Source organism: Chenopodium quinoa, unplaced genomic scaffold (genome assembly GCF_001683475.1).
Source record: "Chenopodium quinoa cultivar QQ74 unplaced genomic scaffold, ASM168347v1, whole genome shotgun sequence".
In the NCBI taxonomy this organism is placed as follows: domain Eukaryota; kingdom Viridiplantae; phylum Streptophyta; class Magnoliopsida; order Caryophyllales; family Amaranthaceae; genus Chenopodium; species Chenopodium quinoa.
In genome coordinates this window covers 7,665,950-7,690,765 of record NW_018743955.1, presented here as the reverse complement: position 1 = coordinate 7,690,765, position 24,816 = coordinate 7,665,950, and the positions used below count along the sequence as shown (strand labels likewise).

Sequence of the window (24,816 nt, the reverse complement as noted above, 5' to 3'; positions counted from 1 at the left end):
TCAGGGAGAGAATAGAGCCTCAAGCGTTGCTTGACAGGGTAAAGTCGTATCCCCTAATCAAAAGTAATTACCTAAGTCCTCTAACTAAAGTAGATAGGGAAGTAGGGTCGAACTCCACAGGGAAACAAGTCTTTCTACTCCTAATTAATTATTATAATCTAAATTATCTAAGTAACCAATATTTATAATTGAATAATAAACTAAAGGAAAAATTAGAAATAATAATCCCAACTTTGTCGGATTTTGTTTCAATAATCCCAACTTTGGATTATTCTGAAATAATCCGAACTTTGGGGGTTGTTAATTTTCTTCAATCCCAACAACCGGTGACCAGTTGAATGGTTTACTTTTTTTTTTAAGTGACACGTGTCATAAATTAGAAAACTCTTGCCATCGGCCACCACCAAGGAATCCGTCCAGCCTCCCAATGACACTGATCGGCCGCCCAAATGCGTCGGGTTTCCCCTGGAAAACAACTCCCACTGTCGCCAATCCATTCTCCTCCTTCTGCCGGATAATTGCCCCCAGCCACGAAACCCCTTTTGCATTTTCTCACTCCTCTCAATTGCCCCCAACCACAAATCCGACCACCTGTACGCCGACCGGTCGCGAATCTTCCCTAAAACCTCTCCCCTACTCCCCAAAACACCTAAACCACTCGTGAAACCTCCGTTTTCGTGGTGGGTGGCTGCGATTTTGGGGTTTTGTCACTTTCGTGGCTGCGACATTGGGGTTTCGTGGCTAACATTTTGGGGTTTCGGTGGCTGCGTGGAGGAACAGGAGGGGGTTTCGGGGAAGGAGAAACCGGCGACGCAAGAGGTGTGGGAAACGCGACGGTCCGGCGAGGGGAGGGGCGGTGGGCTTGGTTGTGATGGTGGACATTTGGGTTGATCGGTGGGGGAAGCTAGCTGATTTTTTTTTTAAAATTTGGACCAATCAGGACTTGACACGTGTCAAGTGACCTGATATAATAGGTCATTGACTTTTGTTGACCGGTTAGGGATTGAAGAAAATCAACAACTCCCAAAGTTCGGATTATTTCAGAATAATCCAAAGTTGGGATTATTGAAACGAAATTCGGCAAAGTTGGGATTATTATTTCTTATTTTTCCTAAACTAAACTACGGAAATCAAGAATAAGGAGAAAATAATATATAAAAGGATCTAGGGCATAGGTTCACCAATAAATAATATTCCATGGTAGAATATAATAATCATTCATCAATGCATATATTAATCAGATTATAAAGGGCTTTCGCTACGTATTATAATCACACAATTAATTTACCGGTATTAAATGTCATCTTTCGAATTTCGACCTAACCATTTATAAATTAACCTGTCTATTGAAACTAGACCTAAACATCAATTCTCATCTGTCGAATCTCGAATCAATATTGTCAAACTCATGCATAAAAGATCAGGCCTAATCTAGCCACAGAGCATTAAATCAATCAATAGGAAATTAATCTAGCATTAATAATTAACAATAATAAGTTACCCCTTCATATTATTTATGGATCCCTATAAACCCTAGAAAGAAAACTACTCACACATAATAGAAACTAAACTAATCAAAGTAATAAAGTAAGACATGATTAAAGGAATAAAATAAACAACTAAGATTAAGAGAAGAGAAATCGTTACCAAACAAATCTGGAATTAAGAGTAGATTAAGAACAAAGGTTTAAGAGAGAAAGAATCCAAGAAAACAATTAAGAGAGTAAAGAAAGAGTAAGAGAGAGGGCCTGAGGGAGATCCTAAAATCGTATTACGGAGGAGTATTTATACTCCGTACAAATCCTCAACTAAAACAAACTTAAACGACAAAATTAACTCCTAATATTTACACGCGCCCGATCGGGCGAGGCACCGCCCGATCGGGCGCGCGTTTTTGCTCTTCAGGTAAACTCACGCGCCCGGCCGGGCGAGCCTCCGGGCGCCAGCCTCTTTGGTCGGGCGGCTCTGTTAGGCCACTAATTGGACTACGATTGGGCTCCAATTCTTCGGGCCAATCTGGGTTTCCTCTTCCGGTCTTTAATACTCGGTCCAAATGCCCCGGTATCACCTATACCTAGCCCTTAATCACCGGTTCGATGGCTCTAACCGGCCCTAGGCTATAAAATCCAGTCGTACCTCTCCAATGCTCGTGATTGCTCCAAAATACCTCGGGAAAATACTCCAAAAGTGTAAATCCCTGCAAAAGTCAACCAAATCTACGAAAACACTAGAAAACACCAATTAGTAATAAAAGTGGCTCTAAAGAGCCAAAAACACTACTAATTATGACCAAGGGACGGGGGTAAGATACAATATAAAATAGACACATCATTGCTCCTCTACTTAGTCCACGAGATTCGAACGAGTCATCCACCAATACTAGATTGGTTGAATGATTTAGGAAAACCGCGATCACCACCTTTATGGACAACCGACCACCGCACGAACCAGCACCACCACGAGACACCACCGTGCGCCGAGGAGGAGGAGAGAGCCGTGTAAGAGAGGACTTTGAGAGGGGTTGGGTTTCGTGTTTGCTAATTAGGGTTTGATCACACTGATCAGTTAATTGCATAATTCTCTTGCAAACCTAGGCACCTAGTCTATTTATAATCTCATTATAATTAGACTAGGGCACGAAGCCCAAAACTCTCTTATAATCCCCATATGGCCGGCCACCTAGAGTGATGAGGCCCATGATGGGCCTCGTCCTCTAATGCTCGATCTAGCCCCTTTGTGTGACCTTATAAAATCCGTCCAATTGGGCTATTTTACTAGTCCAAAGTTCGTTAATACCTCTAGCTATGGCAAAACGACGACCCAAAAGTACAAACTTAATTATCTCCATAATTTGATCCAATTATATATCTAGTAATTGCACACGACGAAGACATAACTCCTTCATTTATGACAACAAATAATGATCATATAGGTTCCAAACGGCATTATATGACCCCGAGATGTATCCCTTAGAATTTTGAGACTTTTCGACACCAGGCCCCGAAACCTCAAAAATTTCTCAAAAAAGTGGATATTAGCCTTCAAATTTGGAATTTTTAAACTTTTTTCGCCCGAAAATAAAAATTTCCGAAATGTTTACCATTATCCCTAATACCTTCCGGGAGTCCAATTGGGTGTGTGGAACCATTTAATTTTCCTTTAAACGGCCAATTTAATTAGCGGTTTACAACTTGAACGGATTTCATTAACTCAAGCCTACTACGAACTTTATGACAACATGTAATGATCATATATGTTTCCAAACACCATTATATGACCCCGAGATGTATCTCCTAAAATATTAATACTTTTCTACACTATGCCCCGAAACCTCCAAAATTTCTCAAAAAGCGTGGATATTAGCCTTCAATTTTGAAATTTTTTGATTTTTTTTCGCCCGAAATAAAAATTGCCAAAATATTTACCATGGTCCCTAATACCCTCCAGGAATCCAATTGGGTGGGTGAAACCATCCAATTTGCCTTTATACGATCAATTTACCGGTTTACAACTTGCACCCATTTCATTATTTCAAGCCTACCACAAACATTTATGACAACAAATAATGATCATATAGGTTCAAAACGGCATTATATGACCCCGAGATGTATCCCATAGAATTTCGAGACTTTTCGGCACCGGGCCTCGAAACCTCTAAAATTTCTCAAAAAACGTGGATATTAGCCTTCAATTTTGGAATTTTTTGACTTTTTTTGCCCAGAAATAAAAATTGCCGAAATGTTTACCATTATCCCTAATACCCTCCAGGAGTCCAATTGGGTGTGTGGAACCATTTAATTTGCTTTTAAACGGCCAATTTATCGGTTTACATTTTGCACCAATTTACCGATTTACAACAGCCAATTTAATTAACCTGCACCGAACTCGACTTGAACAGAAATTGACCCAAACCCATTTTAAACTGTCAAAACCCAAATTTAACCCGACTTGTTACTAACCTGACCTGAATTCAACCCGACCCATTCCTAACCCGACCTGAATTTAACCCAACTTGTTACTAACCTAACCCGAAATGAACCCAACTTGTTATTAACCTGACCCAAATTTAACCCGACTTGTTATTGACCCGGCTCGAATTTTACCAAACCTATTACTAACATAACCCAAAAATTCAACTCAATCTGTTACTAACCCGACTTGAAATTAACACGACTTGTTATTGACCCGACCTAAATTCAACCCAAATTGTTCCTGACCCGATTTTAAATCACCTTAAATGCAATTTAGACCACCTTATTATTGTTGATCAAAGCATTTTGTCTTGGGAGACCAAGTCGGTCCAGGCTAGCAAAAGAAAGGAGCATCATCCTCAAATTTAAGAGTTAAATATAGTACTTCGTATATACTTGTTGTATAGTCAAAGGAGAAAATTATCTTCCTAAATTATAGATTATAGTTCCCTAGTATATTTCCATATATATTATATTCAAAGGAAATAATTAGCTTGATAAAAATGATGATTATCTATTTATAGTTAGTTGAACCCGAATATGATCTGACTTAGAAATGACCCGACCTGATTGTAACCTGCAAATTGTTGAATTGAACATAACCCGAATTGAATCCGTGAATGAACCGACTTGGAAATGACCCAATAAGATTATAACCCTCAAATTATTGACTTGAACCGAACCCGATTTGAACCCGAGAATGACCCGACCTGATTATAATCCGCAAACTATTGACTTGAACCGAACCCGACTCAAACCCGAGAATGACCCGACCTTATTCTAACCCGCAAATTATTGACTTGAACTAAACCCGACTCGAACCCAAGAATTACCCTAACCCGTGAAAATCCGAATTAAACCCGACCTATTGTTTACCCGACCCGAATGTAACCCGACTTATTATTAACCCGGCCTAAATCCGACCCAAACCCGATAAGAAGTATGACCCGACTCAAGCATGACCCAACCCAAACCCGACCCGCATAGGTTATGAAATTAATCAGAATTGATCCAACCCGAGTTGACCCGACACACTCTTACCCGACCCAAACCCTACCCGGTTACCCGAATTGACAGCTCTAGCTGTAATATATGCTTTTGGACTGATTTCATGAATAAGCTCGAAAAAGTTGTGTATTGTCAAAAATTAAAGGCTATAATCTACGCTTTTGGACCGATTTTGTGATTATTATTTTCCAAAATTGAAGTGAGTATGGGGGATGGTGTTTTGTGATGTCATAAAAATTGGTTTGGAACCATATTAAGGTTATTATTGAGTCTATGAAGTATAATGTCTCAAGAAAGAGTTTGGTCATTGAGAGTAGTGTCATAGCTTATCTTAGGGCCAAGGTAAAGCAACACAAAAGGCCAAGACAAGACAAAATAACAAAAGGCAAGAAATCTTAAAACATGATAACGAGGAGTGGGCCAATGCATAATAAGATGGTTCCAGACACATGCAGGCCTCCTGAGAGCCTTTTTGTCCCATTCTCAACCATACTTGAGCTCTATTTGTGCACTTGAGGATCCATACATACGAGTCTTCTAAACCATTGCTGTTCAGACATTTTTTAACCTCCTAGATCGCAGTAAATGGTTTTAAGTAACTCCCATTTAGACTTAAGGAGTCATAACAAAACACACACTCATCACTATGTCTTAACATGCGGCAGAGAAACAAGGATGAAGTTCTGCAACTGTACATCCCTGTTAACTTAAGTCAACCTTGCATATGTAGCATAGATCAGTCCCCCCATTAACCCATTCTTCACCAGAATTAGGGACAAGTAGGGAAAATTTGACTTAGTTTTCTGGTCTAACATAAATTAGTTCCCATGGAGAAGAACCGCCAATGCGCCATAACAGAACTTAGTTAGGAGTCCGTTTTACGAAAAGCACCTGGCTTTACATGGTTATATGATTACAATGGAAACATGTTTATGAGAAATGCAATATGTTATGCAGAACAATTTTCACAGACCAATAACTCATTATTGAGTTCTATCAAATATTAGCACTACATGAATAGTTTCCAAGATAAACAGATATTGTAACACCATGAACCTCCTTTTTTTTGGATTTTGCTTTTTCATTAATTTGCTCAATATGCCACAAATAATTTCAAAAACCTAGGGCAAAAGTTGTAATCAATATAAGACAACCATAAAACTTTGGATACAAAACAAGAAAATTAGCGTTCTCATTGCTTTACAAACATTTCTGTTCTATCATGCCTTGCTAAGGTCAATCCCTGCCTTCTTAGCAACAGCGTCCAATCCATTTTTCTCGATAGTCTTCAAAGCCTTGGTAGATAACCTAAGTTTGAGAAACCTTTTACCAGCTTCCCACCAGACTCTTTTGTATTGCAGGTTCACAAACTGCAATCTCTTTGTTTTGTGGTTGGAGTGAGAAACCCTGTTTGCCTTGTTTGATTTCTTCCCGGTGAATGGACATACTCGGCCTGACAAGCAATCAACTCATAAACTAAATAACCTCAATTTAGGTACAAAGAGTCACAAATATTAGATACTTCAAAATTCAACAGCCAATGTAAAGATAAAACGATATTGAAACCGGGAATGAATAAGCAATTGATCTTTGATCAACAATTGTTCAGCTTCATATACCATACAGTTTCATGGACTCATATACTACTACCTCTGCCACAGCCATTTACGGACAGTTTTGTTGCCGACAATGAATGATTGCAATAACAGTAATTATACTTTGTATATGTAACTTTGTTAAGATAAGTTCCATCTCAATGCCCATAGTAATGCATTTCATGAGTGAAAATCCATGAAGAGAAAGGGATACATTGGGGTGGACAAGTAATACTATAGACATTGGCATAACATTTAAATAACTTAGTTACAAAAATATATGCTCTGTACAATTTTATTATCATTTCCACCAGCTATTGCCTCGTACCTAGCTGGACATTGATGCTTTAGCTTTCCACAGTAACTGATTTCAGACATAGCTGAACAATAACATTTTGTAATTTATGACCAATTTTACAAGAGATAAGGAAAAACGAACAGAGTAGTTTCATAGGCTAGACAAATCAAGTTCTGAGAGAAAAAGTTCCCATTATTAAATTAGACATTAGTCTCCATTTCTCTCCAATATCAAAATTCTGCAATGTTAATGCCTCGGCAAAGATTACAATAACAAGTAGAGACTCGAGCAACAGAAGGGGGGCATAGGAAGATATAGAACAAAAGAATCTTTACTTCTATCAGGTCTTTATGGGGCGAATCTACAAAGGTTTAAAGTTAAAACTCACTCCTTCCTAGTTTTCTGGGGCAGCTAAATTTCAATTGACATCATCCATTACATATTCCTACTAGCAAAGATGTAACAGGTTCCATACTGTTCATCCAACAACACTGCTGAAACTCGAAAGATATCAAAATCTTTCCTCTTGTTCTCCAATACAACAATACTCAAACAGATAACGGCGATACAACAATACTGGAGCAAATATCTATACAACAATATGAAGTTATCCAAACATAATTTATGTGCAAAACGTTTATCACAATCTGATGGTAAAGCTAATGTTATGGTAGAGCAATAGCATCAGACCATGATCAAAAACATGTTCAACCCACAATAATTGGCGAAAACCAAGAACACCCCACCTTTACTTGAGCTACTTAAAGCCTTACCCAAAAATCTTCAACTTACAAAAATAATATCCTTAAACTCCATTCTTTACAGCAAAATTGAAGATAATGCTCTTAATTTCAGCTCTTTTTTGCAGCAAATTAACAAATGCTAAATATTCCACAGCTATAAAATCAAGCAGACACTATGATAAAGAAAATGCAACAGATTGACACACAAATTAACCAGAAACCCAAAAGAATCCTAAGAAAAAAAAAAAAAAGCAACAAAACTCAGAAAAATTGAAAACCCACAAAGCTAAAGCCATAATTAATTCAAAAAACAGAGAATTTATCACAAATTGAGAAAAGGGTTCTTACGAGCAACAGGTTGAAGCGAGGGTTTGAAAGGAGCAGAAATGGGTTTGTTAATGGTGGTGAGAAATGGAGATTGAGAAATTTGAATGCCATTCAATTGGGAAGTGAGAAACCCTAGCTCAGAAACAGTTGATTTGGGTTTCAATGAGCATGAGAATTGGGGTTTGCGGAAGTACACGTTGGTTGGGTTGCTTATCAACATTCCTGAAGCTGCTGCCATCTTTCTCTCTCCTGTAAAACTTTCAGTGTCTCGTTATCTGTTTTTAGAAGGTTGGAAATTGAGATAGGTGGATGATGTTCAAGTGTAAAACTGCTCTGTTTCGGTCGTTTCCATCTAGTTAAGGGAGGGTAGCACCGTAACTCCCCTCGTTTTTTAAATACTTGCAACAGTTGTGTCTTTCGGCCTCTAAACACTTTATAATGTACTTGTCTTAATGTCACTTGCACTAATTTATACTAACCCCATTGGAAAAGAAATTCACATTACATATAATATAGTCATTTTATAGATATTACTCGCTAGTCTTTTAGAAACTACACACAAACACAAGTGTTTCATGTATTTAGGGACAGAGATTGTAGATAAACACGTGGATTTACCAAATTGGTGTATAGAATTTCTGTTTTATAATTCTCTCATAGTATTTATATACGTAGTACATTAAGAGTGAGTTTGTTCGTTTCAAAAAAAAAAAAAAAAAAAAAAAAAAAAAAAAACACTTTAGTTTTGTACCCTAAAGAACATTGTAATATGTCTACCTCCTCTTCCGTCTTTTTTAACATAGATCACAATCCTCCTTGTTCTTCAAATTACCTCCATTTTCTCCTTTCCCTTCTAATGAACTACTTTCGCTTTCTTCAGATTGCATCTACACCCATATCCCCACCTTGCAATCGATGCAAAACTACCACGATTAGGTTGGGTAAATACTTCCTTTTAAAAGAGATGAAGAGAGTTCACAAGAGATATCAAGGAAGAAAAAAAATACTCCATTAAAGAAGAGAAAGCGAGAAAAACCTTTTGACTACACTTGCAAATTTCCCTTCAAAATTTGATCCATACAGGCCGTGAACAATACTTGTCCAGGAATTCAGTTTCAGCAAAGAACAAGCTCACCTGTTAGCCACTTTTACTTTTATCATAAAATTGCTCCTACAGAAACTGAGTAGCATTCACTCATTCGACAAATCAATATAAATTGGAGGGCGAAAACAGAGAAAGGGAAAGGAACAAAGGACTGCTAAAGAGGACAGTAAAATAGAAGTTACCAATACACTAAACTCATCATAACTAGTACTTGTATATTAGAGCGCCAGGAATCCATTGTTGGTATACAGGTTAATGGGTAAGCAGATTCTGTTAACAGCATTGGCAAAAAATATATGAGCACATTGCTGAAACATGAATGCTCATAACAATGGCCATACATCCTTGACGCCTTCTGTTGTAAAAGAAAATTTTCTTCATAAGTTCTTTCTGGAGGGTTGGAGAACTAATCAACTAAGATAAATACAGGGGATTTCAAAACGATCCCTGAATCATACTGCATGCTGAGACAGAACAGGTGTCAGAAACCTCACAGTTTCAAATACAGAATTCTCCTGCTGATGGCCAACTTAAGACTACAATTCTACCATTCCGTATATTGAACCATATTTTCACTTTGGAAACCTTTCTCGGTAGGCCTTCAGTGATACATATTCCACTGTCACGATACGGTTATCAAAGGCACGTCCATGCAAACAATGTGCTGCCACACATGAAGCTTCTGTCCTCTTAAACTCCACCAATACACAACCATCCTCAAACAAGTTATTACCCCTATCACAAGGATATTCATTTGTGAGACCTTCAGTAGCTCCTGGAATGGTAAGCAAAGGTACAGCTTCTAGCATGTCATTATTTTTGTCCAACTCTGGTACAGCTTCTAGTGTGTCATTAGTTTTGTCCAACTCTGGTACATCTTCAGCGCACAGAGTTTCACCATTCCCTGATTTCTCAATAACCATACTCCCATCTGAATTTAACTCGGCAGATACACCACTCTCCTGGATGGACTCCTGGCGGTTCCCCTTAGAATCATTGACACTTTCCATGTCATCAATAGTAGAAGCACCAACCACAACAGCTTCTAGTCGGTCAAAATCAGGTTTGTCATCAGCATTTTGAGGCAAGTCTTCATCGGCTTCTATTGATTCTTCAACAGTTCTTACTTCAGCAGCTCCTTCAAAAACTGGGTTAGTAGTTGCAGAGACTAGTTCATGCTTATCAACTAAAACACCATCCATTGCATGATTTTCATTGAATTTGGTTGGAGCTTCTTCATTACTACCATCCCTGTCATCATGGTCAGTAGAAACTTCTATTGGATCCTCAATCAAATGGTGATTTCTTTCTTCTGGAGGCTGAATAGTATTCACATTAATTGCAACCTCTTGTGCTTCTGAAATGGCAGTATTTGTGTAGCCACCTTTGACGACATTAATGGACACAACACAGCCAAACCTGTAAAGATGATACGATTAGATATGTAGAAGTATTGCACAACATAAGAAATTAAGGATCAACGTAGCATGGACTTTCATTCCAATCCAACTACCAAGATTCAATCCTTGGAGGCTTGGACAACAAAACATGATCACACAAAAGTAGGATACTTCAATAATACCAAAATCAGGCAGAACACAGGAAAGCGGTATCTTAATGCATGACTGTACTAGTGTGTATCCTCGAGGTCAAACAGCACAGACAAACAAGAATCAAATTAAATGAGTGTGAACTCAGATCAGTACCTGGAACATTCTAATCGTACATCCTCTACAATTTCTTCCAAGTCTGTTTCAGATAGCAAATCCATGATCTTATGATCAAGCTATGGAAATAATGAGAGAAAAAAATGATTGTCAGAAGATTGAACACTTACCAATCAAAAGGTTATCGAATAAATAGTCAAGTTGAAAGACAGAGCTCACCACATTGCTTAGCTTGAGGACCTGTGTTGGCATCTCAAGAAGGGGTTTCACATGCTCGGGTATTCCATAAAATGGGGACATTCCTGAGCTTTCCTGGAAAAACATCAACATATCTTCATCAACCAACAAGGCATATGCCCTAAAGAGTATATATATGAATGCAGATAAAAAATTAGCTCAATGTCAAGATAGTTTTAAGCAATCTAAAGTAGTATAGTGTACACATTATATACCACTGATTCTGTGTTAGGAACAGCTTGGGCTACAGTCAGAACTCTCCCGCCTAACCTCATGCCATTCAGGCCAGCACAAGCTTTCAACGTGACAGACTGGTCTGTATACTGCAATAAACAAAAAGTGAAAAGACCATAAGTGAATATATTCACATTCAACTAGAGAGGGCATTTGAGCATTAATGGTGTAGCTTTGTTGGTATCAATCACAGGAAACGGATATAGATGAACCTGACTTCTAATCAAAAGACACTCAGAAAAAGAAGTTTCGTACAAAGCCATTTTGCTCATGCTAAACCATTTACAACAAAATTGCAGATTCAAAAAGGAAAAAAAAAAAAAAAAAAAAAAAAAAAAAAAAAAAGGATACCCCTAACACAAGACCTGTGTCAAAGCAAAAGGTGACAGGGCAGAGTTTGCAACGAATTATATAATTGATTTCTTTAACGTAATTTCAGGCAAAGTGATGGGCAACACTGAACTCCAATTTCCCACCACAGAAATTCAAAAACCCATCGAAAAAAAAAGTTCCCCCTTCTCCATCCACTCTCCAAACATATAATGGACCCCAAAAATGCAAGGAAATTGAAAATTCAAGTTAGAGAATGCCAATTTTGGCAATCAACAAGTGTCAAAGAAAACATATAATCTAACTTCTTATAAGGTCATATACAAGGAATTTACATAGAAAAACAAAAGCAGACAGTCAATTACCAAAAAGTGAGCAGCAACTTTCAATAAAAACAAGGAATACCTCTAAGAAAGCACATGGTTTTTTGAGATCTGCATTGACTTCAAAACGGTATGCCTTTAATGTTCCAAAGGCACTAACAATCTCTGCAATCTGAGAAGAAATTATTAAGCTTATAAGTCCGGATCCAGGAGACAATTGGCTTCTGAAAACACGCATAAAGATACAGCACCAGACCAATGCTGGAGCTCATTACCATTTCAGAAGAAAAATCTTCAGCAATTCCACCAACAAAGATCTGCATTACCATAACCAAAGATAAGTATACTGAGTAAACAGATTGAAAATAAAAATCACAACCCAAAATTTATCCTACTGCAACAAAAAAATAAGTTTTTTTTTTTTTTTTACTCAGTGTTACGACTAACTATTTAATGACTAATAGAGAGGATTTCAATACAAAGAGCACACAGAAAAAGGAAAAGGGAAACTACAACAGATGTCAAAGAATAATCAAAGTATGCATCTATTAACTTTGATAGAGTTGGAGCATAAGATTCAGTAGTAATAGAAACATTTTACTAATGTCGGGCTATTCATATTACTAAAACGTTTATATCACTTAAAAGAAATAATGGCAAAAGAGTACTAATGCAACTTCTACTACACTATTATTAATATTTAAAACCTGAACAAACATCATATACACTAAAAGAGCAATTAAATATAGCATAAAAGAATCACAAGCAAACTCTGCAATGAAAATTCAGATGGATGATTGTGATCTCCCATATATATCACAAATTAGAAAAGGCATCTTAGTTTATAGTCAAAGTACAAATGAAAAACATGGATCACTTATACTGTCCAGCAAGAAAGGCATTTACAATATACCAAGCTGAAACCTTTGCCTGTGGAAGGACAATTAGCTTTTTAATTCCATATAAGCTTATGTCATCATCAAATTATGAGAATAAGGAAGCAGCATGTTAACAACCTAATGAAAAGATTTTTATTTATCGATATCTTCTCTAGAAAGAAGCATTTATCTTCATCTGCAACTGTCCTTCCCTTCACAATCATGCAAAAAGATGAAAGGATGTACTACCTCCGTTTCTAAATCAGCAAGTTATTGATTTTTATTTATCCACAAAGTAGCAGATAAACCAGCAACTTACCTCCAAATCTCCAATATCATTCAAATAAACAATTGTCAATTGTATATACTACCTCCGTTTCTAAAAGTTCGACTCACTTACTATTCCATGTGGTCAAAATAAAATAATTTTGACCATATTTTATGATTTATACAATCAAAATAAATTAACAAGTTTGATCTTATTAGATTCCTCTTATGATAAATTTTTCAAATACCAAATTCTTAAATTTTTTACTTATACATAGCCGAAGTTATTCATGGTCAAAAATGTTCATTGGAGACCATGCAAATGCAAAATGAGTCGGACTTTGAGGGAGTACATAAGAATACACATCTAATGACCAATTGTGAGTTTGACAAAAGAGAAGGCTCTATCAAGCTTCATACATTTCAAAGGAAATAAAAGCTTGAATTTTATTTTTTTTTTCAAGATTTGATTTTCAAACCTAACTTTAAGAGATATTTCCACAAGGCCAAATCATTCAAATTCCATCTCAGATGTGTTATCATCCAGGAGTAATCAAACACCATTATTAAAATGGCTTCTCAGAAATCAAAAAAAAAAAAAAAAATGCAAATTACTATCGGTCTTGCACCTCCAAAGCAACAAGCAGTGGCTAATAGAAACCCACTGATCCATAGAAGATAAGAAAAAACAAAGAATGAAAATAGATTACACTGCCTAAATGCCGTCACTTGCATACCTTGTGTGGAGAATCTTGCACAAAATCACTTATGGCCTGAATACCAACTTCACTGATTGAATTGCCTCTGATTGAATTGCCTCGGATTGAATCAACTCTTATCAAATCGGCTCCAGCTTTAGAAGTCTCTGAAGATCCACTCTGCATGAAAATAGCAACTGTCTGAAAACCTGCTTCATGAATGATAACCAAAATATACCTCAGAAATTGCAAAAGTAGTAGAACCACTTCATCTTAAAATACATAATTTCACCAAGAAGCCCCAAAATCTGTTCAGAAATATAACATGGTGCTGGAACCCTCTTTTTCTTCTATTGGATCTGTTACCCAGAATACAATGACAAGGTACGTTCAAAAACATTTTGAGCAAGACAAAGAAGAGTAACAGAACCAAAAGTTACATGGAAAAATAACAGCACTCCCCTCCCATCATGGACCTAACTGCAGACAAGACTTAAGAGCTGAAAGAGCATATTGCTGCTGTGTCATATGCTCATTTCACAGTTCAAGTAGATTGGCCAAATACGTATATACATCATTACTTCTCATTATATATATATATATATATATATATATATTATATATATATATATATATAATATATATATATATATATATATATATATATTAAGAGATGCCAACGTATTCCAGTATTCCACAAATATATAATGGATGAATCTAAGATTATCACCGAGCTAAAGAGTTCTTTTTTTATCGACTCATAATCACCATCTTGCCATGAACTAGTGATAGAAGGATAACTAACTGTAGATGGTGGGAATTGACTTCAACTAAGCTATCAATATTATTAAAGTGCTTGGAAGCAGGCTCCAATTCAGGCATGTTTTTCACTTTGTCTAAAACAGAACAGCATCAACTTAAGAAAATAATGGAAGTAATGTGACACACCATGGAAGAAGGGGCAGGATATAGGACCACAAAACAAGAGTTTTCTTGCTCAAAGTTGTGCAAAGGAGCTATTAGAAACCATAAAAGAAACATATGACACCAAGGCAATAAGTAACTTATACTTCGTATGAAATAAATCATAACAGGTCAGAGCAATTGGAACAATCAATTCACTGTCAAGTCACACAGCTAAAACATTCTTCACGGTAGCTAAAACATGAAATAAACCCACCAAACAAGAGCTTAAGATAAATATGCACCCCAAGCTAATACAAAAAGCCTTTTACCATCTTACCCCCCTTACCAGCACTTCATTTACTTTTTTTTTTCTTACACACCCACTTTTCTACTCCCTCTATCTATTTTTATCCACCTTTCTCTTATTGAATCAAATGATCTTTTTATATCAAAATATTTTCCTGAGCAAATTAGACTAAACATTTGAGAAACCAAATTTAAAACAAAGTTCTATATAGTCGGTGAAGGTCTAAACAACTTCTGAAAACCAGTCAAAAAAAGAAAGAGAGAGATAGAGGCTTTGAGGCCTAAGACTCTTTTTGTCAATATAAACACAAAGTTAATAGAGTGGATATAAACACAAAGTTTATAGAGTGGATATAAACACAAAGTTCTATATAAACTGTATGGATTTTAATTAATAAGTTCATCATTTTAGTAGTCAGAAAAAATAATTGGTAACCACTTCTACATAAATCAGCTTTCAATGCTGTGGTTTTTTTTTTAATCATCATTAAGTTTCGCAATTGGAGTTCTTAATAGGAACAGAAGACACTTGCAGGAATTGTTACTATCAGATGCAAGCTAAGCTTGCGTCAGCCATGAAATAGTAATTCTTGTGTCGGCCACGACCACCAAATGATATGACTCACAATATTGCAAGCCTTGAGCATCAAATAAGAATATTAATATTAGTATACGTAATAAAATGGAATAATATTTCTAAAAGTCCAGTAAGGGGCCCCACAATTTGCTGAACAAAGCTGCAAACATGTCAGACTTGTCAATTGTCACTACATCTGGAGTCTTCTTAATTATGAATCAGCTTCCTCACCATCCTTTAGATGAAATGGTGAATAACGACACACCCAAGATACAAACCCTATGTGAAAGATTCCAACAAGTAAGTCAGAACACAGGAACGTAAAATAAGCAATTCTTTGAAGTTACCACAAAGAAAGCATCAACCATTTATGAAAACATTAACAGCACAATCAGTAGAAACACCAATTTAAAAGCACAATACATTCTTAAAAAACATGTCGTAATTGTGTTCATATCTACATTCACAAAAACACTACAGAACATCAGGCACATCATGCAAATCCATAAATGGAGTTTATTTTCAAATTTTTGTGATACTCACAAGATTGTCAGCATGCCAACAAGTAAAGTTGGACAGTCAGATTAACGACCATCAATCCTTATTTTTAAATAAGCAGCTCTATCTATATTAACCATTAATATTTTTGGTTGTGGGAGAGGGCTGTTTTATCTCATACTTGACAACAAAAAGTAAAGACAGCATAAGACAACAAAAGAATCCAGAGGAAAAAAAAAAAAATCCCAAGAAACCTAGTCTTCCCATAGTACTTTTCACAGTTTTAGTCTTTACACTAGTTCCAGCAAGATTGAGAGTCAGAGGCGACTGACCCACCTAATCAAGAGTGAGCAACAGAGATTCTTAACAAGCAAAGAACTGAAAATCCACAAGTAGAAGCACAAACAAAAAAATATCCTTTTTAAAAATTGCATAGACTAAAACACTAAACTGAAGAGGATTAGAAAGAATAGGGATGAAATCCAAAAGAAGTTAGTCTCAAAGATTCTTCATTGCCATTCTGGCCATCCAAAACATGCCCTTTTTAAGAAATTTAATTAGGGTCACACTTAATTGATCCTTTTGAATTCCTTATTGGCCTTCTCTCCTTTTTAAAAGCATAGTTCCCAACTGTTCACCTCTCCTAGCTTGTCCATTTGCAGTCAGTTCACAAGCCAAAAGTTTATCCTTTGCCATAATCAGCTTCAATTCCAATACCTTCCATCTCATACCCCATACATCCCCTCAGGCCTCAGCATTTGCAAAAGCATTCAAAGCAATTAAGAGTGTACACTAGTACATAATGCTTCAATTAATACTCCCTCCGTCCCCGATTGATAGTCACTTATATCATTTTTGGGCACCCAAAATGTTAGTCACATTTGCCTTTTTCAAGTACCACTAATATTATTTTTTTACTAAAATTCTCTAACATTTGCAAAAATATTTGTGCAAATTTAACTTTCCAATGTAAATTTTACTTTTCCATGTAATTTAATTACTTTCTCTCTCTACTTTTTTGCATACCCAATGTAAATTTACTTTTTCAATGTACTTTCTTTAATTCTCCTTAATTCCCGTGATTTTTCTTCAAAAGTGACTATCAATCGGGGACGGAGTGAGTATAATGGAATATAATAATGTCACAAGAATCCATATATCAACAACATAACCGACTTGATTTCAGTATGTAGTTAGCATCTATATCTATGCCCCAAAATAAAGATCCAATAGCTCCCTATATGGTAACAGGAGTAACTTATTTTTCAATTAGAATTTCTCATGATTTATGCAATTGTGCTTTCCCAGACTTATACTTCTTCAAACCCATAAATATAGTAAGGTTTTTTAAATCAAGAAATCCAAGAAGGCATAGAGATTATGGATATGCAAGACATATATGATTGGTAAAATTACAATACTAGTATATGCAAGACAAAACACTTTGTTTCCATTTCATTTTCTTCTATAAATTAAAAATTCCGTTTCTATGTTTTACTAAAAACTTCCAGTATTAAAGTTTAAAATGATTTACCTCTAATTTATAATTTTGTCTGACAGACTTCGCATTGACATCTAACAATGATTGTACAAAAAAAGAATTAAGAGAGTTCATAATTTACGACGCAAAAGAGCCCAAAGTAACTTATTATACAGAGCCTTAATGCAACCACTTCTTTCATTAAAACATAACCTTGATACATAGTGGACGATAATGCCCGCCAACACAAACCTTGATAGATTAAAAACACACTAAAGGTAAGCCTTTCATAAGCAGAAATAAGATTACTCCCTTCCTTTAAGATTAATAAAAAATTATGTGCCTCATAAATATCTCTCAATTAGCCTTCTTGCTAATATGTCTCTTGCGAGATAGAATCATAGAAATCCATACTATTTCCCATAGATAACATTCATAACAATATGCCACTCTAGTCTTTACCCCATATCTGTGGCTCATCACTCTACTTCCATCATAATAGGCTCAACCCTATTTACCATCCCCAATTAGTGTTCATATCCTCCACCAAACAAACAAAAATCCAAATCTTAAATATCTTATAGAAAAGTCAAAATAGCCAGATAAAACCACTTTATCCTGGGCAGTGTGAGCACTAGTACATCCTGCCTCATCTTTGTTTCCATCCAATCACAAATTCACAATGGTATAGTTTCAGATTTCTTCTGTATCTCATCAGTCAACACTCTCAGAAAAACATGTACAAGCCCATTCTAACTAACAGAATAATGAAAATAGCTTCACCAATGATCAATCCCCCCATTTCTCACAAGCCCATTCTTTTAACTTGCAGTATGTCTTTAGTCTTGATAGGATATAAAAAAAAAAAAAAATTTGGAATTCAGATATTTATATAATTTATGATTAAGTCCAGAACTACTTTACTTTGCTCCTTTTCTTGGTTTGTTTAAAATACTCAAGATGCTTCCATTTCATATATTCCCACATACTTTACTTTTCACAATCACTATCATCCATAAAATTTTATGGACCTCGATATATTACCAATCCTGTTACCTGATCCCAAAAATCTTCTAAAGTCCTCTTTTTACCGATTTACAAGCCACTTCTCATGGTGAATAAATATAATGAAACAGTGAAAGCGGTGTATGTCAATACCATATCTACATGAGATTCTTGATATACGAAGCCAAAGATGCCAAAACCCCAATAAAGGCACTAAATAAAGAATGACATGAATCACTATTACAGCAATGTATTGAAAAATCCAAAATGCACTGAGGTGATGAGGGGCCTGCTGTGCCAAGGCACAACCTGGGTGTGCCTCATCAAATTAAAGGCACCTTGCGTGTGCCTTTTTAAAGTGAGGCTGTGAGGCGCAATTTAATAAAGTCAGAAATTTTTGGAGTACAATAAACATTTTGGGCTTCAAGGTTTGCTTCTTAAATGTGCCTAGCAAAAAAGTGGTGTACCCCATTTGTCTAGCACTGTGCTTTCTCATACAATGTGCAACAGGATAACTGTCGTGAGCAATAGTGAGATTTTGAAACTTAAAAGCTTAATGAGACCAAAAAGCGGGTTCCCTTGAATTTCTCTCGATATTGTGATAGTTTCTTGGTCAATATAAACTAAACATACAAAGAAAACGAAGTTATCTTTACAATGAAAACTACAGAATACAAATTCCCTAGTTCTGCTAAAATTTAATTTAAAAAAAAAAACCCCGTACCACACTGAAAGTACAGAAGAAATATGGACCAGGATGTAATAAATGAACAACCCTATCCGCAGAGTTCTTTCAATTAGGCCCCACTAAAGCATGATCTCTCTATCTAACAGAAAATGATGCCAGTTTAATCTTGCTCAAGTCTAGTATTCAGATAACACTAATCTTACAGGAAAGAAAGAAAGGCACTAAAGGGTCAGAGGACCAAGTGGGAAGTAGTAGTGACAAATTGACATGTGGTCAGAATGCTGCCTCAAACAAAAGAACAATAATATTAATAACCAATTAAAATTTACGTCATTACCAAGACTCACAAAAGGGGTAAACTTAATATGGACAGAAAAAGGACAGCAATTGTTGGCAGGCTACAAAGGAGATAATACTCAAACAACTAGTATAGAGAAGCAACAATAGAACACTCGCAGCAACATAATTCCATATAACAGATATATACCTCACAGCAACAAAGGCAACTACCAAACCTTATTCAGTTATTTCAGAAACTAAGAATCCTAAACCTTGCTGATTCTTAAATTGAAAATTTATCAAATCTAGAAATAGGGTCAAAATATTAAAAAACAAATTTATGACATTCAGAAGATAAAACTAAGATACAAGAGGTGCCGTATAATCAGCACTGCAGTAAGCAAGCATTTAAAACTTCACCATTTCAATCACAGCTTCGTATCTCACTATATTAGAAAGACAAGCAAACAATACGAATGGAATGCTGCAAGTTAGCATAATCTGGCCACATAGTAGAAGTTCATATCATCAACAATCAACAGAAAATATGTAAAAATGATCTAGGTTCAACGATAAACCTCAATACTAATTTGACTTCTGCTCTGAGGAGAGAAAAGGGTTGCATAAGAAGGCAATGAATAACAGTTAATAACATATGTAACTTGACACATTCAGTAGAAGGATCCATGACAGAAAAAGCGACAACTCATTTAACGGGAGGAGTAGAAAAGTAGCATTTTCAAACGAGAAATGCAAAAGTGAGATTGTAGTCAATTCTTACTGGCACTTCAACGAAATCTTTAGGACGTCTGATTTTGAGTATGCTCCCAGAGAGAGATCTGCCATCAAAAGACAGCGCTGCAGAGGCGTCTTCAGGAGTAAGGAATTCCACTAATGCTTGCCCCTTTTCCTTGTGAATCTGCAATAAATCAAGCAACACTATTAAGTGTGATTCTATCGCATAAATCCCATGTATTAAAGAGCAAGAAAGTGCTGCAGACAATATGAAATAAATATATAAGCCACCTACCATGCAGCTAATACATGGACTTGTGCCTCGGATATAATTGGAGCCAGAAGAGAGCAGAAAAGAATTGAAACATTCCATAATATCTTTCTCAGTGGCAGAGCCTGGTATATTATCAATGTAGAGCCTCCTCATAGGTCTGGTGGCTTGTGTTAGTTGAACCGAGTCTATTGAGGCCTGCTTAAATGCAGATAGACTGTTGGACAAAATTGAAGATATGGGCTTTCCCATGCCAGGAGCAACGGAAAAACCAGCTGATAACTCAATCATATTTGAAGGCTTGGTTTGAGAAATTAGGTGTGCCCCAGATGAAACAGTACTGAGATTTTTATCTGCCCCAGAAGGTGGAAGATCCCACCCAGCACTTTTTCTTTCAGGTGACTGAATAGGTGAAGGAGTCTTAACAGCAGCTTCGCTTTTTCTTTTCCTAGGTGAATAGCCCCCAAGCCCACTAGAAGAGCCACCATGTCGTCGATGATGGCTGCTGGAACCATCAATAGGAATCTTGCTCCGGTCAACATCAGAATGGCGTCTAGACCTGTCTCTTTCAGAACGTAACAAAAGCTCACCATGGTCATGCACAGGATCTAACACATTTTTCCGTGCCTTAGGTGAGGATGATCTGGACCTCCTAGCTTTGTCCTTTGTACGCTCTTGACTTCTAGACCGCCTTCTTTTGGATCTAGTTTCTTCATGCTGCGAGCGTGGGAGCTCCGTCTTCTCCTTTCTCTCTGAAATCTCAGAGATGCGCCTACTTCCACTGTCAAGTTTTTTGACAGGATCCCTCATTCTATGTTTTTCATCATCTCCACTTCTATCTCTCCTTTTGTTTTCTCTTTCATATGCTCCTCCATGTCTTTCAATGTTTCTATCCTGTGCAACAGAATCACTATTATGCTTAATTTCTAGATTAGACCTACCATCACCCCTAGAATGTTCCTCTATTTTGCTTTTTATGCGACCTTGCCTGTCATTTTTAGATTCAGCATCATTCCTCACATCATTTTCATGTCTATGCTTTGATCTACTCTCCACATCATGCCTCTCCTTGTTCTCACGTTTACTATGCATATGTTCCGTCCTTGAATTCTTTTCCACAATCTTTTTGGGGCTGGATTCCCATTGAGGATCTCTTAAATCACTTCTAATATGAGTACGTTCCATCCTAGAACTTTTTTCAACATTTTTTCTGGGGCTAGATTCCCGTCGAGAATCTCGTAAATCACTTCTACTGTGAGTATGTTCCGCCCTAGAACTCTTTTCAGCATTCTTTATGGGGCTGGCTCCCCGTTGAGACTCTCGCAAATCACTTTTAATATGAATATGTTCTGTCCTGAAACTCTTTTCCACACTCTTTCTAGGGCTAGATTCCCGTCGAGAATCTCGTAAATCACTTCTGCTATGAGTATGTTCTGTCCTACTCTTTTCCACATTCTTTATGGGGCTAGCTCCCCGTTGAGAATCTCGCAAATCACTTTTACTATGGATATGTTCTGTCCTGAAACTCTTTTCCACACTCTTTTTGGGGCTGGATTCACGTCGAGAATCCCGTAAATCACTTCTGCTATGAGTATGTTCTGCCCTAGAACTCTTTTCCCCATTCTTTATAGGGCTAGCTCCCTTTTGAGAATCTCGCAAATCACTTGTAAATATATGTTCTGTCCTGGACCTCTTTTCCACATTCTTTCTGGGGCTCAATTCCTGTCTTTTGCTATGAGTATGTTCTGTCCTAGAACTTTTTTCCACATTCTTTATGGGGCTAGCTCCCCTTTGAGAATCTAGCAAATCACTTGTACTATATATATGTTCTGTCCTGGACCTCTTTTCAACATTCTTTCTGGGGCTGAATTCCCGTTGAGAATCTTGTAAGTCACTTTTACTATGAGTATGTTCTGCCCTTGAACTCTTTTGCACCTTCTTTTGGGGGCTGACTTCACGTTGAGAATCACGCGAATTTTTCATGGCAGCACCATTTGTATCCCTGCTCCGACGATCAGGGTTCCTGACAGTTTCTTCATGTCTAGTAGTTTCTGCTTCATGTGCTTCCTCAACAGAACCTTCAACTTCCTTCTTACTTTTTCTTTTAAGCATTATTTCATCATAGCTTAAAGGTCTTGTACGAGCAGATGATTCCTCGCTCGTATCATCAACTATATGTTCACAAATGATTGCAGATTTTAACCTTCGCCGAGTAGAGCCACTCATCTTGCTCAAATCAACATCATACACAGTGAAGTTCTTTTACAACAACCGTCAACCTGAAGTATGTAAAAATCCTTATCATTAGATAAATTATAAGATGATAAAAAGTGACAGCCAATTGAATGCCAGAGAATCAAGTATGACACTGCTCATCTCTAAATAATCATACTATCAGCCAATTCAGCTCTAGTCAATCAAGCAAAACCCACCATTCTAGGAACACTAACAATAATAAAATTCAAAAGCCTACAAAGGAGGACAACATAAGATATTGGGTCAAATATAATGCCTTCAAACCTTTACAATGCCAGTATGCAACAACCTACATCGGTCTCATCAGAAGCTCTCTTTCTGATAGTCTGATATTCACCACACGCACCCATACAACACAATTCCTCATTGCAAAAAAAGCAAACTCCAAATAACCACCATTATTCAAACTTCAAACATATGCCAACTACCCTGGTTTATATACCTATAAAATGATGTGTTACTCTCCCTGTCCCATCTTTATTGCAACACTTCCCATTTTCACACGTCCCATGTAAATTGCAACACTTCCCAGTTTTACACGTCCCATGTAAATTTCAACACTTCGGAAAATGGCACGGACCAGTTTTTTCTTTTAATGCTTCTCTTTCTTCTTATAACTCTCTATGGCCTCTAACATGTAGGGAACTCTCCATTGAACAAAACGTTACGATTCGTATCAGACAAAGGGATAATTTGCTAGGAAAAATAATTCAGAAACTACCCTATCCTAATTCCTAAGTAAAATTGATGGGTAGTAATCATCATTCGCTCACCCAAAATCAGTAAAGTAAAATAAATAGATCGCATGCTCCAATTCATTTGCCAAATAACCTATATTGCAGCTAATTCAACAAAAGAACATGCCAAAAACTGAATTCAAAGTAATCGAAAAACCTATCAGTCAGCTATAATCATACAATCAACAGAAACCCATTCAAGAATTTGCATTTCAGCGTCAAAAATTGAAAACCCTAACCCATGAAATGAACCCACAACTTAAAAATCAACCCAACATTCTGCAATTGAAATGTAACATTAATCACACAAATAAATTCAACAAAATAATGCACAAATTAGAGGTTGGAGTTAAATGATTATAAAAAGCAAATTAGAATTTAGAAAAAAACTGAAGAACTGACCTTGCGGAAAGCTGGAAAGAGGTGCGAATTGGACGAACGCCGGCGAAGAGAGAGAAAAAGAGGGCGTGGGTTTGGGCAGTGTAGGAAATGGGGTGTTGTGTTTGCGGTGAGATGGATGTTGAAAGGTGGGGCTTTAAAAATGGGGCATCCTATTAACACCAACTTTGTGATCGGATCATCGGAGGTTTCGGGTTTTGTGTTAAGAATTTAAGAGGGCGGACAATACGGTAACTCGTGTGATATAGGGATTTTATTATTGTCTCGCGTATTCGAGTTAGAGGCAATCGTTTAATCGACATCTTTATTAATCATAACTCTAATTTTTACTTCGTACTAATCTTTGTTTTCGTGTTTCAAATTTATTTAAGGTTAAAAATACCTACCGTAATATTTAAACTTTTTATCTGAAGTTATTTAACCTTATCTGAACTTATTAGGCTTTATTAAAACTTTTTTGAAATCAACTTATTAGATCCGAACTAAGGTGAACTAAAAAAAGCCTTATTTGATTTAAAATATGAAAGTTGAAGTAAATCTTCAATCGAATTTTTGATGAATAATTATAACATTATTATTCTCGTTTCAGTTCAAAGTTAGTAAATTGTTCAAAAATATAAGTGCAGGCGGGTTTAAAAGGTACACAATACAACATCATAAAAGATTTTATGGCTTATCCATCAACGTTCGGTTAATTATTGGGTTCTCAACACCCAACTATCTCCTATTGGCTTGATTTTGGAATCATTGTGCAACTTAGCATTGTGCCAACAATATTAATAAATTTATACAACTACATAGGGTGAGCCCTTATATTAAATAACTTAATAGCCTATTTTCGATCTACCCTATTCAACATGGTGTGTTATGCATGCAATAGGTGGTTCATGCACCTGGGTGCATGGTACACCCGGATTGAGCGGAAATAACATGGCTTATAATTGTAACGAACATTATGAATTTATAAAAAACCACAACGTTAAAATTTAAAGAACACA

The 24,816-nt window shown here is 36.5% G+C and overlaps 2 protein-coding genes across 2 annotated transcripts; both read right to left on the bottom strand.

Moving 5' to 3' along the window:
* Positions 1 to 6,019: 6,019 nt before the first annotated feature.
* On the bottom strand, positions 6,020 to 8,279 carry LOC110689393 (50S ribosomal protein L28, chloroplastic-like). The gene is made up of 2 exons (XM_021866175.1): positions 7,964 to 8,279; positions 6,020 to 6,432 (listed from the first exon to the last, which is right to left on the bottom strand). The coding sequence occupies exons 1-2, from the start codon at positions 8,178 to 8,180 to the stop codon at positions 6,200 to 6,202; spliced, it is 450 nt and encodes a 149-aa protein (XP_021721867.1). The 5' UTR covers positions 8,181 to 8,279; the 3' UTR covers positions 6,020 to 6,199.
* Positions 8,280 to 8,644: 365 nt separating this feature from the next.
* Positions 8,645 to 24,037, bottom strand: LOC110689392. The gene is made up of 10 exons (XM_021866173.1): positions 23,822 to 24,037; positions 20,451 to 22,705; positions 20,202 to 20,339; positions 13,721 to 13,861; positions 12,114 to 12,155; positions 11,921 to 12,010; positions 11,167 to 11,274; positions 10,934 to 11,026; positions 10,754 to 10,833; positions 8,645 to 10,466 (listed from the first exon to the last, which is right to left on the bottom strand). The coding sequence occupies exons 2-10, from the start codon at positions 22,650 to 22,652 to the stop codon at positions 9,620 to 9,622; spliced, it is 3,741 nt and encodes a 1,246-aa protein (XP_021721865.1). The 5' UTR covers positions 22,653 to 22,705; positions 23,822 to 24,037; the 3' UTR covers positions 8,645 to 9,619.
* Between the last annotated feature and the right edge of the window lie 779 nt (positions 24,038 to 24,816).

Excerpts from the sequence above, each read along its gene's own strand:
- LOC110689393 (XM_021866175.1), bottom strand. The coding sequence starts at position 8,180 with ATGGCAGCAGCTTCAGGAATGTTGATAAGCAACCCAACCAACGTGTAC. Across the intron at positions 6,433-7,963 it reads CTCGCTTCAACCTGTTGCTC|GCCGAGTATGTCCATTCACC; the intron begins GTAAGAACCCTT and ends ATTGCTTGTCAG.
- LOC110689392 (XM_021866173.1), bottom strand. The coding sequence starts at position 22,652 with ATGAGTGGCTCTACTCGGCGAAGGTTAAAATCTGCAATCATTTGTGAA. Across the intron at positions 12,156-13,720 it reads TGCAAGATTCTCCACACAAG|ATCTTTGTTGGTGGAATTGC; the intron begins GTATGCAAGTGA and ends ATGGTAATGCAG. Across the intron at positions 11,027-11,166 it reads TTCCTAACACAGAATCAGTG|GAAAGCTCAGGAATGTCCCC; the intron begins GTATATAATGTG and ends ATGTTTTTCCAG.